The sequence below is a fragment of the Thalassophryne amazonica genome, chromosome 8 (genome assembly GCF_902500255.1).
Source record: "Thalassophryne amazonica chromosome 8, fThaAma1.1, whole genome shotgun sequence".
NCBI classification, from domain to species: Eukaryota; Metazoa; Chordata; class Actinopteri; order Batrachoidiformes; family Batrachoididae; genus Thalassophryne; species Thalassophryne amazonica.
Window position 1 is genome coordinate 107,072,589 of NC_047110.1, and position 25,233 is coordinate 107,097,821.

The following is a 25,233-nucleotide window of genomic DNA, read 5'->3' on the forward strand; positions in this document are numbered from 1 at the left end:
GGGATGATTTTACACGTTTTGCACACGATTCCTGCTTCATGCGCACTTTGCGCTATGTGTGAAGAGGCCCTAACATACACTTGGCAACTCAACGGTCTCACATCGCCCTCTGCTGGACTCTTATGAGCATAACATAACACTCAAGGACTTGTAAAACATCAAACATCATATCTACGATACCACATCTCCTCCCCTTAACAAGTTATACCTGTTCACATTTAAAATTACTTTGATAATGACTTATTTTAATAAGATTTTAAAAGTATGTTTGATTTAGTTTACTGTGCACACATTTTTTGAAGTATTTTGGATTTGTAGTAACTACACAATTTGCCCTCTTTATATGTTGGTTATTATCTGATGGTGGTGGGGTTTTTTGCAAATGTTCAAATGCACTGTCAAAGAAATATTTAATTGGTACAAAGTGTGAGCTTACCAGCGTGTCTATGTCGTGTAGGCTTTGCGCAGCCCGGGGGTAAATATCTTGAAACGGCCCTGAGCAGGTATTAACACCTACCGGTGATGTTTAATGGTACTTTATTAATTTGGACAAACTTAAATCAGTTGTGTATTCCCAACTGAAGCAATTTGTTGACGTTGAATCTAAAATGCTCCACAATGAACAAAACTGATTCGAAAGAGTTGAAAACCTAACTGAGCTTGTACCTTGTCGTTTTGTCGAAGACCTGAAGACTTCGTCCATCCTTTCCAGTTTTGTTGTGGTAGTTCAGATCCAGTGAGGTTAAAGAAGATTTGGCACTCTCTGTAGATATCTGGTGGGTTGAATAACAACAAACGTAAAATTACAGCTGCCACTATAAAATACTTTGTACCCAATTCCCATCTGGAATGATTAAAAATAATATAACATTACTAAAACTTCAGACAGAAAGAGAAACCTTCACATTGCTTCACAACCTACTTAAGTCCAGCTTTTCTAATGATGCGTTCACATGCTGTGGTAAAAAAAAGTTCCACAGCTGCATTGTGACCATTTTAGTGAGTTATACTGAGAGGAGATACGATTACTAAAAATAGATTCAGCATTAATTTGATGGGGATTTTATATATGTTAATATTCTCTGCAGTTTTAAGACCACTAATTAACCAACAACTTGTTCACTTTGATGGATTATTTTCCCCAAGATTAACTGGAATATCACTAAGTATATTTACTCAACATGTTTTGGGAAAATGGTTGCCAGTAACATAGAGGGTGTGATAAATGGGTAAAAACATGAAAATAGCTGGTATGGTCTCTAGGTGGGTTGAGTCAGATCAACCAGACTTGACCCGCGTGACTGAGAATCTCCACAGGCAGCTGCTGTGGTCCCTTAAATCATTTTTCAGTCATTACACAGTTCATTTTTCTTTTTCCTGTTATTGATCCGGATGACGATCAGATATTTATTCAGACTTAAAAGAGAAAAGGACGTGTTTTATGACGTCACTGATCAGACCCATAACGACCCTCTCAGCCAAACCTGGTCCACCGCCTCCTCCAGGATGTGTTGCGTGTCCTCCATCAGCTCCTCCACCTCCCGCAGCATGTCGTTCAGCGTGACCGGGACCCGTTCCAGGGCGCTGTGGAGGATCACCGATCTGGTTCCTGCCGTGGCACCGGCCGCCCACAGCCAGCTGACACTCAGACACAGGACCGACGCCACCGACAGCTGCCTGGTGCCGGACATCTTCTCGTCTGTACGGAGTCTCGGCGCTGTGACGCACGGAGGGCGCACAGGCACAGCGCGCAGCTGGAGCGGGATCCGGGTTTTTTTTTTTTTTTTAATGTGGAAAGTCTGAGAGGAGGTGTGTGGGCGTGTCTGCGCCAAACAGACCGTTTTATTTACAGGGACATTGTTGTTGTTGTTTTTTTAAACAAACAACAACAATGATGTAATTACAATTTTTCTCAATCGCTAAGACTCATTTCTCAAAAGCTGCTCTCTTTTTCTCTAAAATACACTGTAAAACTCAGTGAGTTAGTTGAACTCAAAACCATTTGAGGGAAACCGATTGCCAACTTAAATAAAGTAATTTTCAAAAATTTAAATGTTAAAGTTTTAGTAACTTAACAATTTATAGTTAATTAAACTTATGTAAATCTAGTTTATGTTTTTCAATGAAAAAAAGTCATAAATTTCTGCCTAAAAAATTTGCAATACATTTTGGATTTTTTTTTTTTTTTTTTTTTTTTTTTTGATGCATTCTTGGTTTACTTGTTGACTCTGAGTTGTGTTGTTATGACTCCGCCCATTCGCTCCCCTCGGGAAGCGCACTCACGATCTCCGACATGGAAGTCGGACTCTCTAACCAGAAGGCTAAAACCCAGTGACCAGATAATCCTTTTGAGCTGTTGGGAGTGAGGATTACTAATTACATCTGCACAGCGACACCTGCTGGCCTCCGTTACATAAACTCAATTAAAATGAGTGAATGGAATGCACTGGAAATACATCACCAACACTTAAATGCCCCAAAACTTTAAATGCACTTAAAAGAACTGAGTTGTTATGACAACAATTCATTTTTGAGTTAGTTTAATGAATGAAAATGAGTGACTATAACTTTTTTCAAAGTTTGAGTTACATTAACTTGATTATTGTATTAAAATGGAGTGTTTAATTTAACACTGTGTGAGCACAAAACCCAATTTTCAAGCTACATTCACAAAACCCCAGACTCTTCCTGCAAAACCAAAATTTCACCTCAAAACAGTTCAATCTGTGTTCCTAACTGAACTATGTTGTCAAATCGTGTCCCGAGTCAATAAAAATTAAAACCCTACTGAGCAGTCTCTAAACACGACATAGAAATATAGAAAAATACAATGTTCAGGACATAAGCTGAAGAAATAAATGTTTATTGTTCACTGTAGGCTAAATGCATGTTGCAAAAAAAAACAAAAAAAAAACAACTGTGCATTTAGCACTTGTATACAGTAAGCCTACGTAAAAATAAAGTACAAAATATACAATCCCAATTCCAATGAAGCTGGGACGTGTGTAAAATGTAAATAAAACAGAATACAATGATTGCAAATCCTCTTCAACCTATATTCAATTGAATACACCACAAAGACAAGATATTAATGTTCAAACTGATAGATTTTATTGTTTTTGTGCAATATTTGCTCATTTTCAAATGGATGCCTGCAACACATTTCAAAAAAGCTGGGACAGGAGCAACAAAAGACTTGGAAAGTTGATGAACAGTATACTGTGGTACTGTTCTCTTCTCTAAATCTTGGGATTCTGGTGGACACAGTGAATCTACTGATGTTTGGTTGGACCCTTTGTCCGGCCTCCCTCATGGTCATACTGTGGACAAGAACACAGTCAATCAAAGTAGCTCTGATGTCATCAGATATGACTGTTCTTTGTCTTTGTCGATCACTTCGACCTCCTCTCATACAGACTCCTCCTCTCAGATTTCTATCCGTTGTCGTGCCTCACAAACCAGTGCTCTCTGAACTGACTTATATATGTTCCCTCACATCATTGGACACAAGTGTGACCAATTTTGAGTTGTGTTCAAACGGTGACACCGGTCCTTTAACTGTCCTTGACCTGAATGGCCACCTGTGCTTGCCATTATGCAACACAGGTGCATCACTATGAAAATGGGTTGGCAAGTTGTGTCTAAACAGGTGAAACTTGCTTATGGTTTTGCCAAAAGAGTGACTGATTCAATCAGTGGGTTCAAACAACCGAGCATTTGGTTCAGACAGTTGAGAAAAACTGCAATTTCACTTAACGTTACACAAATGAGTTTAACTCCATTTTACGCTGAAATGTCCTTGCAAATTGTTACCTTAATTTTGCAAAGTTTAGTTTAGTTTTTTACTTATTTCATTTAAGTCAGAATAACTGATATTACGACTCCAGTAATTACTTTAAAACCATTGTCAGCCTGTGTCCAACTGTTTTTTTAATAGCATAAGCACTAACGAAGGACACCGAAGCCAAAACGAAACAAGAAAACTGGACTTACATTGACTTTTGGAGACATTGTTTAACTGTCATCCAGCTTGTAGCTGGCACTTCGTCAGAATTTTCAAAGTGTTGAAAAATGTGAACGAATCCCGACAACTTCAATTCATCTGTATTCCATTTGGTTTCTGTCTTGACGGTTCCTCATCGTTTGCGCAGTTCCCGTACCATTAGTGTTCTGTTTGACTGTCTTCCAACTTTGTCCAACCTGCCAAGTCCGATGTCTTGCACAAACGTAGACGATATCTGAACAGATCAATAACTAAAGATCCGATGATCTGAAAGTGACTCTTCCACGTGGGACGAAAAGCAACATTGTCATACAAAAACAATAGCAGCAAGAACGTTTGATCAACTACTTTAACTACTTATGCATGTTCCAGCCATTTGTGGCTAGTTTGTGGCCAAATGGCTGGAACGTGCATGTACGCACGGCCGTTCCAGCCACAAACAGCTGGAATAGCTGTGCACACACGTACTTTCATCATGAATGTTTCGTTTTGATTTTGTATAAAGCATCAAGGTTGGTGTTCGCTTAATTTTTCTTTTGTTAGTTTTGGTTTTGTTTCGTTCCTTTTTGCGCTCTTGAGTCGCACGTTTGTCGGTGATGGGAGAAGTGCCGGATCATTCATCCACCCTTTCTCGACGATTTGTGACTTTGTGACTTTTTTCCCTTTGTTCAGCTGTCATTCACTGAAAAAAAAATTGGAGTAATATTTACTTGAAAAAACCTAGGCAAGTTTTTTTCACTCAGAAATTCCAAGTAAATTTCACAAGGAGAATTCTTAAGTAAATTCTACTTGCATATATTAGTTTATCTAAAAGAATAACTCAAGTAACATTTACTTGCAATCATCAATAGTTATGCTGCTATAGACTTAGACTGCTGGGGGGTTCCCATGATGCACTGAGTGTTTCTTTCTCTTTTTGCTCTGTATGCACCACTCTGCATTTAATCATTAGTGATTGATCTCTGCTCCCCTCCACAGCATGTCTTTTTCCTGGTTCTCTCCCTCAGCCCCAACCAGTCCCAGCAGAAGACTGCCCCTCCCTGAGCCTGGTTCTGCTGGAGGTTTCTTCCTGTTAAAAGGCAGTTTTTCCTTCCCACTGTTGCCAAGTGCTTGCTCACAGGGGGTCGTTTTGACTGTTGGGGTTTTCCGTAATTATTGTATGGCCTTGCCTTACAATATAAGGCACCTTGGGGCAACTGTTTGTTGTGATTTGGCGCTATATAAATAAAATTGATTTGATTTGATTTGATCAATTGAATATTTTCATTGAATTTACTCTCTCTTTATTCAATAAAAGTAAAACTTTTCAGCTGTTTCCCTTGTTTTCACTCAAAGTTGCCACAGCAATTCCAGTGTAGAATTTGTACCAAATTTGTACCAAATCAACATTGAAAATATTCAGTTGATAATTGCTAGTAAATGTTACTTCAGATATTCCTTTAGACAAAGTAATATATGCAAGTAAAATTTACTTAAGAATTCTCCATGTAAAATTTAATAGGAATTTCTGAGTGAAAAAACTTGCCTAGGTTTTTTTTTCAAGTAAATATCACTCCAAATTTTTTTCATTGTTGTGTGCTGTGTGACCGGACTCTTAAACTGATGAGTTACTTAAAAAGACACCACCATGTAGTTGTATTTTTTGTACCAGACGATAAACATATTTATTTCTGCTAAAAAGTTGGACATTTTAACATGGGCTTCTACATGGACTGACTCACTTTTAGAGGCAACCTCAAGTGGTCATTCACAAAATTATGAGATTAGGAGCTTTGATGTCATCTTATTTTCGCTCCTTTACAGGTTAGGCCGTGGTTATTCTCTGCGCAGTGTATAAATATTGTCTCATGGCTGCTATGGAAACCAGAGGTATTATAGATTTACAGAATATGATCAAATGAGACTGAAACAGGATGTGAAGTGACAGTTGCCTGGTGGTGTTACTGTGCAGCAACTAAAACTCAGGGTGGGGGGGGGGGGTACAGCCACTTCAAACCTGACCCTAGAACTGCCCATGTGATGAGGAAGTTTAACAAATGACATTCATAAACCTGCTATAGCAGTCCTCCACCACCAGAGGGCAGAACAGGACAAAACTGAAGTCATGTTTTGGTGATTCAACCTTCCCACCGTGGGACCTTTTGTCCCAGATGGTGAAGTGACATAAACATACAGAACACATAGGCAAGAATCTCCATCAAGGGGCCGCAAAAAAAACAACAACAAAAAAACAACTTTGAAAGTGAAGTGGAACTAAAGTAAAAAATAAATAAATAAACATGGGTAAAAAACAAAACAAAAAACAAACAAACAAACAAACAAAATAACCCCAACAACTTTGAAAGTGAAGTGGAACTAAAGTAAACAAATAAATAAACAAGAGTAAAAACAAAACAAAACAAGCAAACATCATGTGATTTCCTTCAGCAGCTCCCTTATTTTTACTTGGGGTCACCACAGCAGATCTGCACGGTGATTTGGCACAAGTTTTACACAGTATGCTCTTCCTGATGCAATTACATATTACACAGAGAATGGACAGGTGTGGAGTTTGAACCAACAACCCTCTGCGCAGGGAACAAGTTAATCATTTGCTCCCCACCATTTTTAGCTGTCATAAAATACTTTTTTTTTTTTTAAATTTGAAAACATCATTACAAGGAAGCAAAAACTCAGAAATCTATGACCATCCACTTAGAAATCTATGAGTTATGAGTTAATGATACATGCAAACTTGACCTATGACCTCCATTTGTAAACTTGTGCCAATTGGTACACACCTTTCAAGATTGGTGCCAAAAGACTGTGTCTCTCAAGTTATCAAGTTTACACCCACACACACGCACACGCACCTACGCACGCACGCATGAGCACACTTCTTTGCAACCCCATAGTCCTGTATAATATTCTGATGAGCTTTTGCTAGAAAACAATGAAAATCAATGTTTTGTTTTGTTTTTTTTTTGTTGTTTTTTTTTTGGTATTTGATCAAAAAAGTTCACCCATGACTAACTTTGAATTTTTTTTTTTTTTTTTTTTATACTCGGATGCATTTGGATGGATTTCCAAAAACTAGCACCCTGGTTGAATAATAAACAAAAAATAAAAAACTAAAAACAAAAAGATCCAAAACATTTTGGATCTTCTTCCCTTTTTTGGATAATTTTTTTAAATCCACCCAAATGCAACTGAGGTATAAAAAATTCAAAGTTAGTAACCGGTGAACTTTTTGGATGAAATAAACAAAAACAAACAACAAACAAAACATGACTTTCATTGTTTTCTAGGAAAAGCTCATCAGAATATGATACAGGGCTCGCAAAAGTCGTGTCCCCAGCGTGCACACACTAATCTGGCCGATGACAGCGGGCCTTCGCCTGGTAAATATAACGCAATGCAATCAGATTATTATTCAATTTGTCACACTTTTTAAGAATGCGGTGCCTTATTTGAAAAAACTGTCCAAAGCGGAAGCTGCGTGTGTGTCGCTTTGCGGGACTTGACAGCAGCGTGGAGCGCGGTGTGATTGGGCTCAGACGGGCGGCGGATCTCCGGTGATATGAGGAGCCGCAGGTTTTTCAGGAGCAACAGGTGCTTGGAGAGAACCAACCTGTGAGTTTATCAGACTGTGGGACTATCTTTAGGAAAAAGAGAAAAAAAAAAAAATCCCAGAAGACTCCGGCGGAGTCGCTGCCGTTTTCATCCGTTTCTCCTAATTGACTCTTCACCGTAAGTGACTCGTTGTTTTAAACATTTTGTCAGGAGTGTTATTTTGAAATGGTTCGTGTCCGCCACGTCCGCACTGCGGGAACATGATTATTGTTTAATTAGTTTGTTGAGGTGGTTTAAAGTTTCCGTCACCGCTGAATTATTTCACCTTGTTTCCTTGTTTGTGAGTTTGTAGACTCGATAGACTCAGCAGGTGCCGACGGCTCACAAAGGCTTATTTAACTTCAAAACAATATAGAAAAAAAAAAGCAAAAGTCACATTAATTTGATGATTGAGGCGCAGTGGCGTAGCCAGAGGGGGTGAATTTTTGGTTTAAACCCACCTTAATTATTCCACATAGTGTCTTAATTTCAGGAAAGGGGGGTTGTAAACTTTGACCCATATGAGGAAGAGTTTCATAAAAAGTTTCAATTGTTTAAAAAGTGCTGAAAACTGTAAATGTTGTAACAGTGTTGCAAAAAAAAAAAAAAAAAATCTTTAGAAGTCACCAAAGTCCCATTAAAAACACACGCAAAAAACATTAGTTTATCATCCTTGACATCAGGAAGAAAGTGATGACGGCAGGTGTTTTTTTTTTTGGTGTTTTTTTTCTTTCTTAGAAACATGTACATACGTCATTTCAAACCTGAAAAACAACACATACAGCACCTGCAAACCAAGTGCGGAACTGAAAATATCAGCTATTTTGAAATAAATCTTGTTTCCATGTTGAATGCAGTCAGTGTACTGCACATTAGTAGCGTGATAAACTTGCATACTGTCTGTGAGTGAGACGGAGCAATTGTCTGTGTGGTTGTCAGTGACAACAAACAGCAAATTCTGGGCCGGGCTAACCCTAACCCTTGGTAAACTTTGGCCATCTTTGGCAGCAAGTATGTTTTGGCCAAAGACGGCCAAAGTTTACCAAGGGTTAGGGTTAGCCGGGGCAGCAAGGTGGCTTAGTGGTTAGCACTGTTGCCTCACAGCGAGAAAGTTGTGGGTTCAATTCCCGTGGTCTTTCTGTGTGGTGTTGCATGTTCTCCCCGTGTGTGCGGGGTTTCCTCCGGGTGCTCCGGTTTCCTCCCACATCCAAAGACATGCGGGTTAGGTGGATTGGAGTCTTTAAATTGTCCGTAGGTGTGTGTGGGTGTGTCTGTGTTTGTTTGTCTGTGGCCCTGGGATAGGCTGCAGCCCCCCGCGACCCTTAATTGGACTAAGCGGTAGAAGATGAATGAACTCCATAACATTCATTCACAGATGGTCCAAACTATGCCTTTTTGAAATCTTTATGATCAGACAAATAATATGGAATACCTTTCAATATGATTGGAGCATCTTTTAATTTTGACCCCTGTGTAATTCTTCAATTGACCCCTACTTGGCCACCTATTGAAAGTTCATGTTACTCAGCATTTTTAAAAGAGTAATGTCTGCTTCAAATGGCGCTTGCATCACCATTTGAAGCATTTTTTCAGTTATCGGCTGCACTACTAGCAGGTGTGCCGGTTCTTGCATCAGCTGTACTGGCGTCAATAAAATGGCTAAAAATAAAACAAAACTGATGCAGGCCGTTTTCGGCATACTGGCAGGGATGATAAACTAATTGTTGTTTAAAGAGGCCTAATGTCTCTGAAATATTGCTCGAAATTGCTAGATTAGGTGATGATGTAATGATGTCTAATTTGCATGTGGTGGGAAGATGAATGGCATCATGTTCTCTTAAAAGTTGTGTGATTTTTGTTTGTTGAGTGGAGGTGTAGAAGATGGATGGGGACTATGCTTTATATTGGTAATTTTATGTATACTCACCCTCAAACTGCCACCTTACCGTGGTGGGGAAGTTTGCATACCCGGATGATTCTAGGAGCTATGTTGTCGGGGGCTTCGTGCCCCTGGTAGGGTCTCCTAAGACAAACGGATCCTAGTTGACGGGTCAGACTAAGGATAGTTCAGAAGCTCCCATGACCAGTGCAAAATCAAGGACCGACACGACACCCGGTATGGCGGAGCCGGGGCCCCACCCTGGTGCCAGGCCTGGGGTTGGGGCTCGCGCACGAGCGTCTGGTGGTCGGGCCTTAGCCCACGGGGCCTTGTCGGGCTCAGCTCGAAAGAGCAACGTGGGCCTGCCCTCCTGTGGGTTCACCACCTACAGAGGGGGCCATGGGGGTTGTGTGCAGAGAGGATTGGGTGGCAGTCGAGGATGGGTGGCCCGGCGGCCCAGTCCGCGCTCACAGCCCCTGGCTGTTGGGATGTGGAATGCCACCTCACTGGGGTGGGAGGTTGAGAGATACCGACTAGAGATAGTCGGGCTCACCTCCACGCACAGCTTGGGCTCTGGTACCCAACTCCTGGTGAGGGGCTGGTCGCTCCACTTTTCTGGCGTGGCACACGCAGAGAGACGGAGAGGCGGAGAGCTGGGGTAGCATTGCTTATTGCACCCCAGCTCAGTTGCCAATGTGTTGGAGTTCACCCCGGTGCACGAGAGGGTCGCGTACCCTGCGCCTTTGGGTTGGGGACAGGTCTCTCACTGTTGTCTTGGCCTACGGACCGCGTGGCAGTGCAGAGTACCCGACCTCTTGGGAGTCCCTGGGAGGAGTACTAGACAGTGCTCTGACTGGGGACTCCATGTTCTCCTCGGGGATTTCAACGCCCACGTGGGCGGCAACAGTGAGACCTGGAGGGGGGTGATCGGGAAGCACGGCCCTCCCTGATCTGAACCCGAGTGGTGTTCAGTGTTGAACTTCTGTGCTAGTCACAGTTTGTCCATCACAGACACCATGTTCACGCACAAGCGTGTGCATAAGTGCATGTGGCACCAGGACACCCTGAGCCGGAGGTTGATGATTGACTTTGTAGTTGTATCATCTGACCTTCGTCCTGAGTACCTTAAGTCTCTGGATGTTGTGGGACTGTCTTGGTTGACACGCCTCTGCAATATTGCGTGGCGGTTGTGGACAGTGCCTCTGGATTGGCAGACAGGGGTGGTGGCCCTTCTGTTTATGAAGGGGGACCGGAGGGTGTGTTCCAACTATAGGGGGATCACACTCCTTAGCCTCCCCGGTAAGGTCTATTCCAGAGTACTGGAGAGGAGAATTTGACTGATAGTCGAACCTTGGATTCAAGAGGAGCAGTGTGGTTTTTTGTCCTGGTCGTGGCACACTGGACAGCTCTACACCCTCCATCGGGTGCTCGAGGGTTATGGGAGTTCGCCCAACCAGTCCACATGTGCTTTGTGGATCTGGAGAAGGTGTTCGGCCGTGTCCCTCGGAGCACCCTGTGGGGGGTGCTCCGGGAGTACGGGGTCCGGGGTCCTTTGCTGAGGCTACCTGGTCCCTGTATGACACAGCAGGAGCTTTTATTCGCATTGCCGATAGTAAGTCAAACCTGTTTCCAGTGCATGTTGGCCTCCGCCAGGGCTGCCCTTTAGCACCGGCTCTGTTCATTACCTGTATGGACAGAATTTCTAGGCGCAGCCAGGGTGTAGAGGGGGTCCAGTTTGGGAACCACAGAATCTCATCTCTGCTGTTTGCAGACAATGTAGTTCTGTTGGCTTCGTCAAACCAGGACCTTCAGCGTGCACTGGGGTGGTTTGCAACCGAGTGTGAAGCTTCCCGGATGAAAATCAGCACCTCCAAATCAGAGGCCATGGTTCCCGACCGGAAAAAGGTACCTTGCCCTCTTCAGGTCGGTGGAGTGTCCTTGCCTCAAGTGGAGGAGTTTAAGTATCTCAGAGTCTTGTTCACGAGTGAGGGACGGATGGAGCGTGAGATCAACAGACGGATCGGTGCAGCGTCTGCAGTGGTGCGGTCGCTGTATTGGACCATCATGGTGAAGAGAGAGCTGAGCAGGGGGGCAAAGCTCTCGATTTACTGATCGATCTACGTTCTGACCCTCACCTATGGTCATGAGATTTGGCTCATGACCGAAAGAATGAGATCGTGAGTACAAGTGGCCAAGATGAGTTTCCTCCGCAGGGTGGCTGGGCGCTCCCTAAGAGATAGGGTGAGGAGCTCGGTCACTCGGGAGGAGCTCGGAGTCGAGCCGCTGCTCCTCCATGTCGAAAGGAGCCAGCTGAGGTGGCTTGCGCATCTTTTCCGGATGCCCCCTGGACGCCTCGCTGGAGAGGTGTTCCAGGCACATCCCATTGGGAGGAGGCCCCGGGGAAGACCCAGGACACGCTGGAGGAGCTGGGGGAGGTGTGTGTGGATCGGGAGGTCTGGGTGGCTTTGCTTGAGCTGCTGCCCCCGTGACCCAACGCAGAAGAAAATGCATAGATGGATTTTTATATACAGTGGTCCCTCGTTATATCGCGGTTCACTTTTCGCGGCCTCGCAGTTTTGCAGATTTTTTTTTAGTGCAATTTTGCATGCTTCTTTTTTTTTTAACAGCGCATTGTGTTCTGCGTCCTCATCAGGCGGGCCGGTCGACATCACCGCGATTGCTGTCACTGCCTCCGATGCGCTTACCGAGTCTGCGGGCTCGGTAAGTGCCACAGCGGGCCACTCACACCACCCCACTGTCTGCTGTGCGGAGTTGCAGCCAAAATCTGGCAACAGGTCCACAGACTACGCTCGCTGTTTTGATGCAGAGTGCTCCAGCAGCCCGCAAGGATAGAATTCAGCAGCGCTGCATGGTCTCTGTAACCGCAGCCGCAGAGCTCCGTGGTCACTGAGAGAAGTTTGTATGTTTTTAATGACTTTAATGGGTCCCGCATCCGTCCCGCAACGGTAACACCGGTGGCAGTGAGCGAAAAAAGAGCACGCGCATTGTGTTCTGTGTGTGTCTGTTTATAAGAATCTTCTCGCCCAGAAGAAAAAAAGAGCGCCAACAACTACCCATAAATGTGTTCTTCACTCGGAAAAAGACACCTGCACTGAAGTGTCTCTTAGTGGAAAAAACACGCTGCAGAGCAGCACCAGGACGCAGAGGTGCAATCAGAGGAACTTTGAAATACTGGTCAGTCACTATTAATAATTTCTTATGTCCAACCTCGTAGGTTGATCATTAAAATTAAATTTGTTAGTTCTAAAAACCATCATAATTATTTATAGGAAAACATTCTATTTTTATTTCTCAAACAAATGTTTGGGCCTGAAAACAGGTTGTGATCTTTGGTTTCATTCTATAATACTGGTCTTATTTTTCTACTAAGGTTTGAACTTTGAGTGTTTACACAGGAGAGAAAAGTGAGAAAATGTGTGTAGTGCGGGGTTTTACAGCCTTAAAACATCTATAATAATTGTAAAAAATAACGCAGACTACTTCACAGATTTCACCTATCGCGGGCTATTTTTTGTAAGTGTCAATAGAATACCACACAAACTCAGTTGCACGTGATTGTACAATATTAAAATGATTGTCAAACAGAATTACTTTAAGTCACATTTAAAAAAAAAAAAACATAAATAATTTTGAGATCTTGCAACTTATACCAAAAAAAAATCGCATGTAAATAAAACCCAGTTTTCATATTGATTATCATTAAAATTATTCATTCAATTTTTAATGCTTTTGTGATGCATTACATGTGCCTAAAACATTTGCACAGGAGTGTGTGTGGTTGTGTGTCTATATATGTGTATAAAATATATATATACACCATATTTTCCAGAGTTTAGTCAAGTTGGTTCAGTTCTGGGAATATATACAGGTGCAACACATTGCTACATCCACCACAACTACATAACTGCTGTGGGTGCTGGTTGGCGTCCATCCAGCCACACATTTGGCCCATCTACACTTCCAAAACATAACAGTCTACAATATCTGAAACATCTAAGTGGCACGTGGTTGTCAAATTGGCCTTTTCTAGTTGCTGGGATCCTCAGTAATGAGAGACTTGTGCACTGGATAATGCACAGAGAAAAGCACCACATGACCATAATGTTGCCATTGATGTTCCCTCATGATACAAGTAGTACACGTCTTCGGAATCTCTCCAAGTACCTCTTCTCTTGAAACAGCCATTCCAGCTGTACCCAAGGGTCCGCCGGAAAGGCAGAGTTCCAGAGACAGTCCATCTATAGTATATACACTATACTGTAGTATAGTATATACTATACCATAGTGTAGGCTGTAGTTATTAGGGATGTGAATCTTACAACAACTCACGGTTCAATTTGATTCCAATTCTTGAGGTGACGATTCGATACAGAATCGATTTTCGATTGATAGAGCTCTGAGAAATAGTTCTATTACTTAAAAAATGTTTGTTTAAAAAAAACGCAGCTTTACAAGGTTAATCAAGTGATTCTAAAGATGTAAATTTACTTATCTGCTTTGCTCGTTCAGAGTTGGCTAGCTGCTTAGCGAAGTGATGGAGTGTGCACTGGTCAGTAGTCGGCAGAGACCACTGCTCCACTTCTTTTAGCTCTGGGTGTTGGCGTCACATATGGGCTTGCGGATTTGAAGTGTTTCCGAAGTACTTGACTTTCATGTTGAAGATTTTGCACACTGCATAAGTCATGTCAAGCTCCTTCTTACGCAGCAAATAATAAAATCTAAAATGCACTCAAACATTTGCCTTCAGCAAAGACGCTGCTGGCTGAATTAGCTCTTCGTCCGCCATGCTAAGCTGCAGCTCACGAATGTTTGAAGCACACCGGACCCTCCCCTCATGGGGACGCTGTAGTACGAAGGCCGTTGCCTGACAAACAGTACACGCAGAGAGTAAGCAAGAAAATGTTTTAAAAATCAATTCATGGATATTTTGGATCGATTCAGAATCTTAATAAATAAGAATCGCGATTTGGACGTGAATTTTTTTTTTTTTCCCCCGGCACCCCAATAGGTATAGACTCCATACCTTAGGTCAGACTCACATGAATGTGCAAAATGCAGGGAAAGGACGAGGGGAGAGTTTTGGGATCGGACCCAAGTCTGATGTTTAGCATGAAGGTTTCATTTCTCTGAAATAAACAGTCTTGAAATTTGTGTAATGCTTCTGATATGGCCTAACATCCCAAAATTGCACCCACTTCTGTAATCTTCCAACAACTTCATTCACTTCTGAAAGTTTTGTGTAGCATCAAAACGTGACTCGGTCTGTAAGTGGACCACGACTGATGTTCTACTGAACGGATGCACAACTGACAGCGTCAAGAATCTTTGGAGACGTAATGGCATGTAAATAATTGTTGCCAAACCACATTTTATTTATTGGTAGTTTTGGGTGAGACATTGACAGATGTCACCAGTGGGCCTTTTGTCCTGAGAAATGGTGTGTATGTTTTTTTAATGGTCAGTCCTTCCTCTGACCCCAGTGTGAAGAATATTTAAGTTGGACACCATCGCAAGTTAGCAAAGTGTCTGATCCTTGGAGAAAGAAAATCCTTTGAATAATGGTTCGTAAGTAGACAGTGGCTCTCGTATCAGTAGTAGGGGTAGCGAGTTGTCTGTTGGGTTACGTGTTTTGTTGCTAGCCCTTTGTTAGCAATAACGTTTTTACTTTTTGGCAAGCAGTTTGTTGATTCATGCATTTGTGACATTACAGTATCTTTGCTGCCGTCCACCATTATTGTTTTCCTGTTCTTCAATGCGCATTTCAATTGATCCCGGTGAAGTAGTCACATTCCTAACCTATTGATATCCTGCTGTTTAACCTGTAATGCATGACATTGCGGTGAATTTTATGTTTATTGTACCAGGTAAATATTTGGAAACTGTTTGACACTTATATGACACTTATGTGTTAGTAGTGTTGTTAATTTCTTATCTATCAGTCAATCAATGCGCATTTCTATCCTGTCATGAGGCAACCATACAGGATGATCGTCCGCGGTGAAACGGTGCTAACATTACCAACAATGGCGGCAGCATAAAACTCTGCCCGAGGCAAGTTCTGTTAGACTGAAACATAATCATTTGTTTGTTTTTTAAACTTCTTACGACTGCTCTGATATCATCCTTTTCCCATCATGCTTTGCACATTGCTAGCCCATTATCGTGCCACCAAGCTCCTGAGAGGTAATTAGTGGTTTTATGGACTTACTGAAGATTTTTACCTGTGCAGAAATGCTGCACGAGTCCTATAATCCACAGATAAACAACAAAGGTATTATTTAAACTATTTTTTTTCCCACTGAGTCCACCTCTGCTTCCAAGGAGATGAGTTACTATTACGTAACTTTATCCCACAGTGGAAACTACATCTTTCAACCATCCGACCTGTTAAAACCCTGAAATGTGGCAGCAAGGATACTGATGAAAAATGGACAGGTACAAAAAAAACCCCACACCATCTGCACTTCGGGTTTCTTTGCTTGCTTGCCTCAACGTTCAGTGAAACCGGTGCTTCATATCTTCAGGTTGATTCCTGCATGTAGCAAGTGGGTTCAAGTCCCCAGATACTTGAAATCCAGTCAGGTGAGAAGACGCTTCATCTCATCTTGGTAGCAGGATAAACTTTCACTCACGTTGCTCATGAATAATATAATAGTTTTTCTTTCTTAGAATTGGGTTTTACATCCAAACCGACCTTGTGTTGTTTTTACTTCTGTTCTCACTCTGCCGGCTTTCTAGAGGCAAAATGTTGCCGTGCTTATGTCTTAATTTATACTCATTTGAGGCAAGTAGTCACGAAAGAGTGCACTTATGGTATGTTGATTACAACTTGCGAGTGTGAACGTCACTCGGAACTTTGATCTGTGTTTAGCTCAGTGGGTTAGAGGTGCAGGAATTTAGCAAAATCATGTTTGACTATGTTTTGAGACGAACATAATTATTGAACAGGGGGTCACGTTTACGTTTGACAGAGATTAGAAGACATTAAGGGTGGGCGACCTGAATGATCCTGCCAATAAAACTACATTTGTTTCAAAAATTTGAAGGTTCTCTTAATCTAGAGTATGTGACCCTTCTCAAAAAGTATATTTGAATCTTCAGGTCCAGCTCTCGACCCTTTCATTTCTGGTATTGGCCAGACGCAAGGAGATTCACATTCAAATTTTTTTGTCTTTCAGGCAAAATAATTTCACGTTCATTGCGCAACTTGTACACAGAGTTGGTGTAACAGGCCCGTCATGTTGCATGCAAAACTTGTTCCTAGGCTTTGGAAAAGCCTAGGCTGTATCACGACTGAACGGTTGTGGCAGGATGCAAATGCTGGACTCGGACTCAAGGCTCAGTAGGTAAAAGCCGTTTACTTGGGCGAAAAACGGGGTCTGGTACATGGGTAGGCAATCCAACAAAAGCAAGAACATGAGGAAGGTGTGTGGTCGAGGATACAAGCAAGGGGTCGAAGAACACGGGTGGCAAGCAGGTCAAGAACAAGAAATGGAGGGCTGGAGAGAAGACATAGAGCGCATCAGTCTGGCGAGGAAACAAGGCAAAAAGAGGATCTTAACACCCAAGTGATGAGGTGCAGATTGGGAGCAGGTGTGCGTGGAACACACCAGAATGAGGGTGTGGCTAGGGAGAGGGAAGCACCCACCACCAAGAAACAGGAGATAGAAACAAGAGAGACAGGAGCAGGAAAAAAAACCCCAACAAGAGAATAAGCCTACAAAGAAGCAAATGTGGCAAAGGCATGAAAACAAATCCAGGCAGAACCTCACATCCTGACAGGCTGTTTGTTAAAACACGATAACTCAAACATAAATGTTATAATGTTGTGACTCAACAACAAAAAAGGACAAATGCAATGAAGTTTGAGGAGCCTCCCTCTCTTTTCGGCTGCTCCCTTTAGGGGAAACCACAGCAGATAAATCGTCTCCATCTCACCCTGTCCTCTGTATCTTCCTCTGTCACAACAACCACCTGCATGTCCTCTCTCAGCACATCCATAAACCTCCTCTTTGGCCTCCCCCTGCTCCTCCTGCCTGGTGGCTCCATTCTCAGCATCCTTCTCCCTATATACCCTGGGTCCCTCCTCTGCACATATCCAGACTTGGGCTGCTGCTACAGAATATTTTTGAAATAGAGTATTCTAGAAGTTTTTTTTTTAATTGATTAATCAAGTAATGGGGTAAAAAGTACTTTTGCCTTTTTAAACAACATCAGTAGACCAGGGCTCTCTATAAGCATTGGCACAATGTCGCTGCACCATCATGCAGATTGTCAAATTTAGTGTATCCCTTTCTGTTTTCCTGGGGAATTATTTATTTTTTCACATCTTTACAAGTTTTGGATCTTTCCCAGTGTCAGGAGCTCAGCACTCCCCTGACACCGCACTGTAAGTGCAGGCGGTCGGTGTAATCCTCAGTCAGCCAGGCTGCACGTGAATGTGAGCACAGCCTGTGAAAAACTGGGCTCTGGAGTGCATAGTTTCCACAAAAGCCACATTAAGACTTAAAGTGCATGTAGAGCAGAGTGCAGCCAGTGGACCAAACCGTGTGTTTTTTTTTTTTTAAAATACACAAACACACTTGCTTCACTTTAAATGAGCAGTCAGTCTATTTCAGATGATCAGTGTGACCCTCTTTCTCTTAAGAGGCTTTATGTTATTCTGTGTGTTGTGTTGGAAAGCTGTAGCTTTTGGTACTACATTGATTAGCTCTTACACGGCTTATGTGCATGCTCTAGTCCTCTTCTGTTTTTTGTTTTTTTTCTGGGGATGGTACAGCACCACACACAGGCCTGGCATATGTACTACAACATTAAACGGAGCTTCGAGGCACAGAATTTGCCTCAAACATTTTTTGTACTCAAATTATTCGAGTTACTCTACTAATCATTTCAGCCCTAATTCAACCCATCTCAACCTCGCCTCCCCTTCTTTGTCTCCAAACTGTCCCACCTGAGCTGTCCTTCTGATATGTTCATTCCTAATCCTGTCCACTCTCATCACTCCCAAAGAGAATCACAACATGTTCAGCTCTGCCTCCTGTCGTTTTTTTTTTAGTGCTGCAGTCTCTAATGGCCCAGTCACATGGCACTTAACGAAGGGTGACGAAGCCCTGACGAAACAAGAAATCTGGACTTTCGTTGACTGTCGTTGGCATCGTTTAACCTTCACGCAGCTTCGTTGCTGCAGCTGGAGCTTCGTCAGGATTTTTAAACTGTTGAAAAATTTGAACGAAGGGCAACGAAAACCTCAGTTCGTCTATGTTTCGTTTTGCTGTCGTTCTTGGCGTTTTTTAATCACTTGTGTAGTTTTTGTAACGTTATTGTTTAATTTGACTTCGTTGGAGCAGCTGAACGTTTTCACACAGCGCAGAAGCCGGTTTGTGAGCGCTGAGGCTGCTGCTGCTGCGTTCATGTACCATCGGAAATTACGGGGCAAACTCAGCCTGCTTGCTTGGATTTTTTTATCTGTATGTGGGGGGGGGGGGGGGGGCAGCTTCATTGGGCTCAGACACCTTACATAGGCCAGAATTAATCTTTTGTGTGGATATAATTAATTATTTTGCCACAAGCAACTGTTGAATTTGAAACAACGAAAAAGTTGTGTAATTTCCGACGGTACTTGAATGCAGCATCAGCTTCAGTAGGAGCTGCTCCGTGCGCTTATTATTTTGTATTAAATATAACAATATGAGTGTAGGAATGATAATCCAGTCCTTCTGTACATGTGGCAACGGGTAGATTATTAAAATGATTATATAAAGAGCTGTTCTGGAAGGAAGAATTCACGTTGTGGATCAGTGATCAACTGCTGGAAATAACCGCACGTGAGTCAATGCGCGCGTTCACACGCACTGATTAATTACTGCTCTGATATATTCAATCATCTTTACACTTATATTTATATTTATTCTCCCTTTTGACAGTTTTCTGTTATAAATCAATATATATGGCTTAGAACATAATACTGTGATACAGCAGTGACCACGGCACACTTTTTTTTTTTTTTAATTGGAGCACGATGGAGCGCGCAGAGTGTCCACAGACAGTGTGGATTCTGATGATGATGGAGATGGTCCCTCTTTTGTTCTGGACAAGGAACCAGAGCAGGTGGTCCATCGACGTGCACACAGATCTCAACAGATTCTGTTTGCAGTTTCTCCAGGACTCAGGTGCTATGAGCTCCGTTCCAGCGCCTAGTGCTGGAGCAGACACACACTGCTTCAGCTGTGGCTCCAAGCGCATTTTGTCGAGATCGTGAGCTTCGGTTTTGTTAAGTTCCTCTTTCGTCCCTTTTGCGCTCTTGCTTCGCAGACTGTTAGGTGATAAAAGCTCTTTCGTCCACCTTTTCTCAACGAATTGTGACGTTTTTTACTTTTTCCCTTTGTTCAGGAATCGTCGTGTGACTGGGCCATGAGCTGTCCAACATAGCTCATTACCCCATCCCCGTAGAGACGGTGCCTGCTCCCAGACCACCAATAACCAGCAAAAATCTATTTAAGCATAAAAATTCAAAAAGAAAAAATAATATAGCACCTTCAACTGCACCACAGACTAAAACAGTTAAATGTGGTCTATTAAACATTAGGTCTCTCTCTTCTAAGTCCCTGTTGGTAAATGATATAATAATTGATCAACATATTGATTTATTCTGCCTAACAGAAACCTGGTTACAGCAGGATGAATATGTTAGTTTAAATGAGTCAACACCCCCGAGTCACACTAACTGTCAGAACGCTCGTAGCACGGGCCGAGGCGGAGGATTAGCAGCAATCTTCCATTCCAACTTATTAATTAATCAAAAACCCAGACAGAGCTTTAATTCATTTGAAAGCTTGTCTCTTAGTCTTGTCCATCCAAATTGGAAGTCCCAAAAACCAGTTTTATTTGTTATTATCTATCGTCCACCTGGTCGTTACTGTGAGTTTCTCTGTGAATTTTCAGACCTTTTGCTGACTTAGTGCTTAGCTCAGATAAGATAATTATAGTGGGCGATTTTAACATCCACACAGATGCTGAGAATGACAGCCTCAACACTGCATTTAATCTATTATTAGACTCTATTGGCTTTGCTCAAAAGTAAATGAGTCCACCCACCACTTTAATCATATCTTAGATCTTGTTCTGACTTATGGTATGGAAATAGAAGACTTAACAGTATTCCCTGAAAACTCCCTTCTGTCTGATCATTTCTTAATAACATTTACATTTACTCTGATGGACTACCCAGCAGTGGGGAATAAGTTTCATTACACTAGAAGTCTTTCAGAAAGCGCTGTAACTAGGTTTAAGGATATGATTCCTTCTTTATGTTCTCTAATGCCATATACCAACACAGTGCAGAGTAGCTACCTAAACTCTGTAAGGGAGATAGAGTATCTCGTCAATAGTTTTACATCCTCATTGAAGACAACTTTGGATGCTGTAGCTCCTCTGAAAAAGAGAGCTTTAAATCAGAAGTGTCTGACTCCGTGGTATAACTCACAAACTCGTAGCTTAAAGCAGATAACCCGTAAGTTGGAGGGGAAATGGCGTCTCACTAATTTAGAAGATCTTCACTTAGCCTGGAAAAAGAGTCTGTTGCTCTATAAAAAAGCCCTCCGTAAAGCTAGGACATCTTTCTACTCATCACTAATTGAAGAAAATAAGAACAACCCCAGGTTTCTTTTCAGCACTGTAGCCAGGCTGACAAAGAGTCAGAGCTCTATTGAGCTGAGTATTCCATTAACTTTAACTAGTAATGACTTCATGACTTTCTTTGCTAACAAAATTTTAACTATTAGAGAAAAAATTACTCATAACCATCCCAAAGACATATCGTTATCTTTGGCTGCTTTCAGTGATGCCGGTATTTGGTTAGACTCTTTCTCTCCGATTGTTCTGTCTGAGTTATTTTCATTAGTTACTTCATCCAAACCATCAACATGTTTATTAGACCCCATTCCTACCAGGCTGCTCAAGGAAGCCCTACCATTATTTAATGCTTCGATCTTAAATATGATCAATCTATCTTTGTTAGTTGGCTATGTACCACAGGCTTTTAAGGTGGCAGTAATTAAACCATTACTTAAAAAGCCATCACTTGACCCAGCTATCTTAGCTAATTATAGGCCAATCTCCAACCTTCCTTTTCTCTCAAAAATTCTTGAAAGGGTAGTTGTAAAACAGCTAACTGATCATCTGCTGAGGAATGGTCTATTTGAAGAGTTTCAGTCAGGTTTTAGAATTCATCATAGTACAGAAACAGCATTAGTGAAGGTTACAAATGATCTTCTTATGGCCTCGGACAGTGGACTCATCTCTGTGCTTGTTCTGTTAGACCTCAGTGCTGCTTTTGATACTGTTGACCATAAAATTTTATTACAGAGATTAGAGCATGCCATAGGTATTAAAGGCACTGCGCTGCGGTGGTTTGAAAAATATTTGTCTAATAGATTACAATTTGTTCATGTAAATGGGGAATCTTCTTCACAGACTAAAGTTAATTATGGAGTTCCACAAGGTTCTGTGCTAGGACCAATTTTATTCACTTTATACATGCTTCCCTTAGGCAGTATTATTAGACGGTATTGCTTAAATTTTCATTGTTACGCAGATGATACCCAGCTTTATCTATCCATGAAGCCAGAGGACACACACCAATTAGCTAAACTGCAGGATTGTCTTACAGACATAAAGACATGGATGACCTCTAATTTCCTGCTTTTAAACTCAGATAAAACTGAAGTTATTGTACTTGGCCCCACAAATCTTAGAAACATGGTGTCTAACCAGATCCTTACTCTGGATGGCATTACCCTGACCTCTAGTAATACTGTGAGAAATCTTGGAGTCATTTTTGATCAGGATATGTCATTCAAAGCGCATATTAAACAAATATGTAGGACTGCTTTTTTGCATTTATGCAATATCTCTAAAATCAGAAAGGTCTTGTCTCAGAGTGATGCTGAAAAACTAATTCATGCATTTATTTCCTCTAGGCTGGACTATTGTAATTCATTATTATCAGGTTGTCCTAAAAGTTCCCTAAAAAGCCTTCAGTTAATTCAAAATGCTGCAGCTAGAGTACTGACGGGGACTAGAAGGAGAGAGCATATCTCACCCATATTGGCCTCTCTTCATTGGCTTCCTGTTAATTCTAGAATAGAATTTAAAATTCTTCTTCTTACTTATAAGGTTTTGAATAATCAGGTCCCATCTTATCTTAGGGACCTTGTAGTACCATATCACCCCAATAGAGCGCTTCGCTCTCAGACTGCAGGCTTACTTGTAGTTCGTAGGGATTGTAACAGTAGAATGGGAGGCAGAGCCTTCAGCTTTCAGGCTCCTCTCCTCTGGAACCAGCTCCCAATTCAGATCAGGGAGACAGACACCCTCTCTACTTTTAAGATTAGGCTTAAAACTTTCCTTTTTGCTAAAGCTTATAGTTAGGGCTGGATCAGGTGACCCTGAGCCATCCCTTAGTTATGCTGCTATAGACGTAGACTGCTGGGGGGTTCCCATGATGCACTGTTTCTTTCTCTTTTTGCTCTGTATGCACCACTCTGCATTTAATCATTAGTGATCGATCTCTGCTCCCCTCCACAGCATGTCTTTTTCCTGGTTCTCTCCCTCAGCCCCAACCAGTCCCAGCAGAAGACTGCCCCTCCCTGAGCCTGGTTCTGCTGGAGGTTTCTTCCTGTTAAAAGGGAGTTTTTCCTTCCCACTGTAGCCAAGTGCTTGCTCACAGGGGGTCGTTTTGACCGTTGGGGTTTTACATAATTATTGTATGGCCTTGCCTTACAATATAAAGCGCCTTGGGGCAACTGTTTGTTGTGATTTGGCGCTATATAAAAAAATTGATTGATTGATAGCTGGTCTCGCTACTGTCTTGTAGACTTTCTCCTTCACTCTTGCAGATATTCTTCAGTCACAAATCACTCCTTCCACCTTTCTCCACCCTACCTGCACTGTCTTCTTCACCTCTCTACCACACTCTCCATTACTTTGGATAGTTGACTCCAAGTATTTAAGATCATCTACTTTCACCACCTCTACTCCTTGTAACTGCACTATTCCACCGGGCTCCCTCTCATTCACACACGTATTCAGTCTTGCGCCTACTGACTTGCATTCCTCTGCTCTCCAGAGCATATCTCTACCTTTCCAGGCTAGACTCAGCCTGCTCGCTACTCTCACTAGAGGTTACAATGTCATCTGCAAACATTATAGTCCATGGAGACTCCTGTCTGATCTCATCCATTAACCTGTCCATCACCATTGCAAACAAGAAAGGACTCAGAGCTGATTCTTAGTGGAATCCCACCTCCACCTTGAATGAGTCTGTCATTCCTACTGTGTGTATCACTGCTGTCGCACTATTCTTGTACATGTCCTCACATACTTCTCTGCCACTCTAGAATTCCTCATACAATGCCACAACTCTTGGCACCCTGTCATAAGCTTTCTCTAAATCAACTAGCACACAATGTAACTCCTTCTGGCCTTCTCTGTACTTCTCACTCAGTATTCTCAGGGCAAACATTGCATCTGTAGTGCACTTTCTTGGCATGAAACCATATTGCTGCCCATTTATTGTCAGCAGCAAATTAAAAGGACAAAGTATTAATGTCTGAGGAGCCATAATGTGTCATCAAGCCAAACAGCATTTTTATTTTGCCTTGTGTTATCCTATAGGGTTATCTGCCACCTGCTGGATGTCAGTGAATGCTGGCTTGATGGTGGATTAGGAGCAGGTGTGCTTGTCAGTGAGAGAGACAGATTGATTCTAGAGACGTACTAAATTAGAGAATTAAAAACACTTACTTTCTGACTGTTTCACAGTAGTTTTGATGTAAAAATCAAATAAAGCAGTCATACTTTCACACAACCCCATGGAAAAGATTTTATATGACTTTAGCCATGTAAGAAAAGGGGGACCAAAAATACAGTCAAGCAAAGTGTGGCAGCAAGAGAGAGAGACAATTCCATACAGAAATAAATCATTTTATAATTGATTTTATTCTAAAAGTGATATAACACATACCTCCACACAACCCTGCAGAAAGGATGAGAGGGAGAATAAAATTCTTTAACTCAAATAGCTCACGTTCTCACAACCCTACAGAAAGGATTTTGTATGAATGTCTTCTTCACTTTCTCTCCATTTCACTAAATGTGGTTTTAAAGTTATTTCATAGGAGGCAGAACTCTTCAGCCAAACCTCATATGTAGCTTGAAATGAGCTGGTATGTTACATTTAAAAACAAACAAAAAACCCTGTGTTTGATAGCCACCAAGGCTGTTGCTGCTCATGTATGAGTGAATGCTTCAAAATTTCATCCTCAGCCAATCATATTTGCACAGAAATAGTGGCAACTTGTGCAAATTATGCCAAGCTGTGTCCATATTTGTAGGTACCTGGGGATATAAGTGTGTGTGTGTGTGTGTGTGTGTAATTATTTTTACAGCATTTACCTTCAAAATATTATTGTTCAAACTGGGTTTCTATATTATTTGTATTTAATTTAGATAATAGCATTGCCCTTTTTTGGCTTTGAATGAACATTTGAACACATTTTTATATAAAAATTAATAAAAATAATTATTTTGATGTCAAATTTGTAAAAGCCTAAAGGGTTTCATAGGCAGTATACTTGAAATATCATGAGCCAGTTTTTGACATGTTTGAGACATTATGAAAGTTGCAGCTGATATGTGTATGAATGCTTGTTTTACTTTCTGCAACAAAGTAATTTTT

At 41.8% G+C, this 25,233-nt stretch overlaps 2 protein-coding genes across 4 annotated transcripts in view; one reads left to right on the plus strand and one right to left on the minus strand.

Annotated features, from left to right (window-relative positions):
• Window positions 1-650: 650 nt before the first annotated feature.
• On the minus strand, window positions 651-1,774 carry LOC117514981 (dickkopf-related protein 3-like). The gene is made up of 2 exons (XM_034175543.1): window positions 1,485-1,774; window positions 651-773 (listed from the first exon to the last, which is right to left on the minus strand). The coding sequence occupies exons 1-2, from the start codon at window positions 1,689-1,691 to the stop codon at window positions 651-653; spliced, it is 330 nt and encodes a 109-aa protein (XP_034031434.1). The 5' UTR covers window positions 1,692-1,774.
• Window positions 1,775-7,550: 5,776 nt separating this feature from the next.
• The window catches only part of mical2b (microtubule associated monooxygenase, calponin and LIM domain containing 2b), a 170,303-nt gene continuing 152,620 nt past the window's right edge, over window positions 7,551-25,233 (plus strand). For 2 of the 3 annotated variants that reach the window (XM_034177202.1, XM_034177203.1), the window contains exon 1: window positions 7,551-7,732. The gene's annotated coding sequence lies outside the window, so the exon portion shown is untranslated. The remainder of the gene's footprint in view (window positions 7,733-25,233) is intronic. The other variant, XM_034177204.1, reaches the window with a different exon arrangement.